General features: G+C 37.9%; 1 protein-coding gene across 1 annotated transcript; it reads left to right on the top strand.

The window, feature by feature from the left end:
* The first annotated feature begins 1438 nt into the window (after positions 1-1438).
* On the top strand, positions 1439-3584 carry LOC130803497 (uncharacterized). The gene is made up of 2 exons (XM_057667613.1): positions 1439-2006; positions 2086-3584. Exons 1-2 carry the CDS (start codon positions 1836-1838, stop codon positions 2326-2328), a joined length of 414 nt encoding a protein of 137 aa, XP_057523596.1. The 5' UTR covers positions 1439-1835; the 3' UTR covers positions 2329-3584.
* The last annotated feature ends 1380 nt before the right edge of the window (positions 3585-4964 follow it).

Genomic DNA, 4964 nt, shown 5'->3' on the forward strand with positions numbered 1-4964 from the left:
TGACGAGGAGACTCTAGCTAATGACATGAGCTTAGGCAACATTCCAACAATCATTGCTCCTACACCCTATGCAATGGTTCCCCCTCTAGATGAACACATTGAGGACAACTCTTGGAGGTCTTGGGATTGTGATACAACCTACACCGATGAAGGAGAGTTTCAAAAGGGTATGATGTTTGATAACAAGGATGCCTTGTTCGACGCTGTTAGATTGTATCACATTCATAGGAACGTTGAGTACCGAACTGAGACTTCAAATCAAACTGTGCTCACCTTGAAGTGTAAGAGAGGGTGTGGTTGGAGGCTTAGGGCTAGGAAGAGCTCTTATTCACCATCATGGGAGATTATTACATATAAAGGGAAGCATGGGGGTTGTGTATTAAGTACTGAAAATGTGTCAGCTGGGCACATTCATTTGACATCTTCCATGATTAACAATCTTATTAGAAATTGTGTTGCTCAAGACCCATCAATTAAGGTTTCTGTTGTCCGTCAAATGGTGAAAGACCAATTCGGTGTCGAAGTGACCTATAAGCGGGCATGGTGTGCTAAACAGCAAGCTCTTCTCTCCATCTATGGTACATGGGAAGATTATTATCCTCTTCTTCCACGTTTCTTGAAGGCATTGCAAGTTTCAAACCCCGAGACTGTAGTTGAGTGGTTCTTTAAGGAAGATAATGATGTTGGTGTGCACGTCCGTCCTAGTATTAGAACTTTCCAACGCGTGTACTGGGCTTTCCAACCTAGTATTGAGGGATTCAAGTATTGCAAACCCCTTATTGCCATTGACGGAACACATTTGTATGGTAAGTATCGCCATACGTTGTTGACTGCGATTGCCCAAGATGGGAACAAGGGAATCTTCCCGCTTGCCTTTGCTTTGGTCGAGAAAGAATGCATAGCCGCATGGTCTTGGTTTATGGCGTGTGTTCGTAAGCATGTGATGCATAGTCCAGGGTTATGTGTTATTTCTGATAGACATGCGGGCATTCTAGCAACCATGGAGGAGCCGGAATGGCAACCTCCGAACGCCCATCATAGGTTTTGCTTGCGGCATTTGTTAAGTAACTTCAACCGTCAAATGGGTAATGTGAAGTTGAAGAAGATGTTTGGACGGACTGCAGAGCAAAGACAAGTACATAAGGTCATCGAGGGATTAAAGGCCATTGGTGTTGCTAATCGAGAGACTCTTTTTTGGATTGATCAAGTTGGTGATATGTGTAAATGGTCAATATGTCATGATGGAAGGCATAGGTATGGTGTTACTAATACCAACTTAGCCGAAGTGTTCAATAACGTGATGAAGGGTGTACGTTTCTTGCCCATAACTACTCTTGTGGAGTTCACGTTCTATCGTGTTAATGATTACTTTGTTAAAAGACGCAAGAATGCAAACGCGTGGCTAATTGGGGGAAATAAGTACACTTCACACGCCACTAGAATTATCACCCGTAACACCGAGAAGGCAAACTACCATGAGATCGTCGCATTTGACTACAGAAGAGGCATTTTCCAAGTTAAGACTGGACGTGGTAATAAAGGATCCGCCAAGGGTGGTAAAATACAAAGTGTGGATATGAGAGAGATGAAATGCACATGTAACAAACCATCCATATATCACTTACCTTGTTCTCATGTTCTTGCCATCGAGGGACATGCCGTGCGCACCGATGGACGCCTACTCGAAAGCTGGCAAGACAAAGTCCATAGATGATTAGGAGTCCGACCTCCGACAGAGGTAACCAAAGGGAGTAGCCTGCGCGTAACATGGCTTGCACAGAACTTCTCGCACCTCCCTGAAGGTGCTGATCAACTGGCGCCATGTCGCTCGTTGGATGCGCAGGCTAGAGCTGTTGGCCCAAGGTGCGCCGATCGAGGCTGTAGGCGCACCTACTTCAGCAGATTACATGCTGTGGTTTCTCTCTATCACTCGTCGATGGATGACACCACGAGGTATCATGGCGGCAGCCCAGTACACTCCCGCAGCATCGACGATGACACATTTTGTAAGTATTCTTCAGCATTGATTATTATCCATAGAACTTACACGTTAAACATTTCATTAATACTTAAGTCTTACTACAGGCACAAGGCATTGCATCGGTCATCAGCTCCTCCCAAGAAGAGCCCGTACGGGAGATTGCCCAAGGCATACTCCGAGGAACGCAGTTTCAACACTTCATTTCGGAAGTGACTGCGCCCCACACCACTATATACGAGTACGGGTCATCTCCTCATCATGCCGACGTTCATCTTGAGGAGGTTGACTTAACGTGCCCGGACTACGGTGCCGGGTCCTCACAGGGTGCCACATCATCACAGTATTAATGACCTCCCCTACCCGAGCGTCATGCGACGACCTCTTACTATCGTAGGAGGCGTCGTAAACCGTCACAGTTAGACAGGGTACAGGAGGAGGATTAGCATTAGAATACTGTTTGTATATATTGAATATTAGTGACAATTTGTGTATATTGAACATTTGTACATACTCAATATTTGTAACATTTGGTCTTTTGTGTATAAATTGTAATATATATGTAGATGTATATATTTTTATCGTATTATCACATGTTTATTATGAATGAAATGATGTTAGGTACACAGAGTTTTCAGCGATGAATCATTCCGTTAAGAATGCAATATGAATTTAATAAAAAAAAAACAGACAATCATATTCAAATAGGAAAAATGCTCTTGAAAATTCTACAGAATTTCATTCATGTTCAACGAATACATATCAAATTACATAGTTCATTCGTTAACTTAAACCACCGACGCTAACTAAGATTGCTTCTTAAACTTTCTCATAATCCTTTCAGTCTCTTCTTTCCTATGTGACATATCATCTATTTGTCTCTTGAGATTACAATCCTCATCTATAAGCTCTTGTTTTTCTTTTTCAAGCCGTATTATTAGGTGTCTCTGCCATTTGGTACCCTCCGGATCAATCCATCTAAAGTATGTGCATCGTAATCCTTCATCTAAAGTATGTGCATCGTAATCCTTCAACCAAGTAGAAAGGACAAGCAACAAAATCACGCCCAGGATCAAAGTCGCTCCAATGTGTATTAATCTCAACTTCATAACTACAATCACAAAGCTCTTCAATACAATGCTCCTTTGACATCTACGGAATACATATAACATAGTAACGTAAGTCAACTTTCAAAAATAATATTAACATTTATAAATTGAGAGTAAAACTGACATAATACCTTATGTTACCTTTATAAATTGATTCAAAAGAACAAGAATGATGTAGATTACATATAATGAAGTAGGAAAATAATGGATTTATTTATAGAACATCATTACAACAGCTATTTTCTAAATGATTGACACGTTTCATAGGGGGGCTAAAGGCTGCAAAACCTAAGGAGTAAGTTCTAATAAATATTGATAATTTGTGAATTTAACAAATCACTTTTATGTGGTAAGATTTAATAGAGTGAGAGTTTTGTGATTTTAATTTAACTTTTTTGATTTTGTTTATTTTATTATAATTATTTTTGTCTTTTTGTTGTGATTTACAAATCACGATTATTAATTAGGAATTATTGCCTAATGATAGCTGTTGACGTGTGCAGGCTCATCCTATTTCTCATTGGGCCACGTGGCTTATTGCTATTGGGTGAAAAAAAATATAGCCATTTATTTTCTAAACTGTTACTTTCTCAATTAAATAAATTTCAAAAAGAATAAAGGTAAATGTTAGATAAATTGAAGGAGAGAAACTATTGTAGGATAGTGAAAAAGTAGGAGAGCGAAGTTTTGACCTTTTATAACAGACCATGTTAATAAAATTAGATTGAAAGATAAATTTTTCAGAGAAATAAATATTGTGAAATTGTAGAATAACCCTTTTATTAGGTCATGAGTAAGGATGCTCTTAGCATCCAAAAATAGGTAGACCCAGATCTTTGAATTAGGGTCGGGTCAGATCTAGTTCCTTAAGGTCCAAGACAAAAAATACTTACCTTCTTAAAAGATACAAAATCCCTTCTCTAATAAATGGGCAAGCGGGTACCCAAATAAAACTATTTTGTGGCCCATGACCTAAGTTGCTTAAAACGGGTCTAGTACCCGACCCGTAACTTTTAATGTTTTCAGTTTTGTGACCCACCATTTAAGATGCAGGTTGGCAGGTCAGTAGATCTGGTCAATTGAGTTAGGTTTTTTTGAACATGTCTAACTCTATCCAAAACATATAACCATGATACAATATTTATTGGGACAATTTTAATTTCATTGAAAGTTAATTTGTTGACGTAGATTTTTGCGATATTAAGAATGTGTATTTCGCATCTACAAAAAATTAATTCAAATTTAATTATATATAATAAAAAACTACCTAATCAATAGCACCTTTTATAAAATATTACCTAATCTTATTCTTTTTGCAAAAAACTACTTTATATGATATTTTTGTTTTCAAAAGATTACCACTTGACAAAAACTGTCAATTGACCATCAAGTGGGACATTGACTTTGCATGTGAGTGGCATGTAACTTCATTTAATATAACCTTCTTTCCGGTGTCTTTCTTATTTTCCCTTCAATTTCCTAATTTCCCCCGGTACCCTACATATATACACTGCTAGGCAGTGGACATTTCATTTCATTCATTTACTTCTTTTTCTTTTTATTGTAATTTCATTAATTACTTCACTTATACCATTGTGGGAGAGATTCTAAATGGAACTTAACATAAGTAATTATAATAAAACAAGGAAGATATCAATATACAAGTAACCAAAATGTAATTAGAAAATGGTAAATAAAAGAAAAGATTATTTACAATCAAATTATAGAAAAAATTGAATATATTCCCTTAAGAGTCAAGATTTAGAAGCTAGAAGGTCAAGATTATTTTCTTTTCTTTTTCATTCGAAAATAAAGGGAATGTTGTTGGCCTTTCGAACAGAAACTCCATGGTGGCGGTTTGCGGCGTAGATTAGCCC

This window comes from Amaranthus tricolor, chromosome 17, assembly GCF_026212465.1.
Source record: "Amaranthus tricolor cultivar Red isolate AtriRed21 chromosome 17, ASM2621246v1, whole genome shotgun sequence".
Taxonomy (NCBI): Eukaryota; Viridiplantae; Streptophyta; class Magnoliopsida; order Caryophyllales; family Amaranthaceae; genus Amaranthus; species Amaranthus tricolor.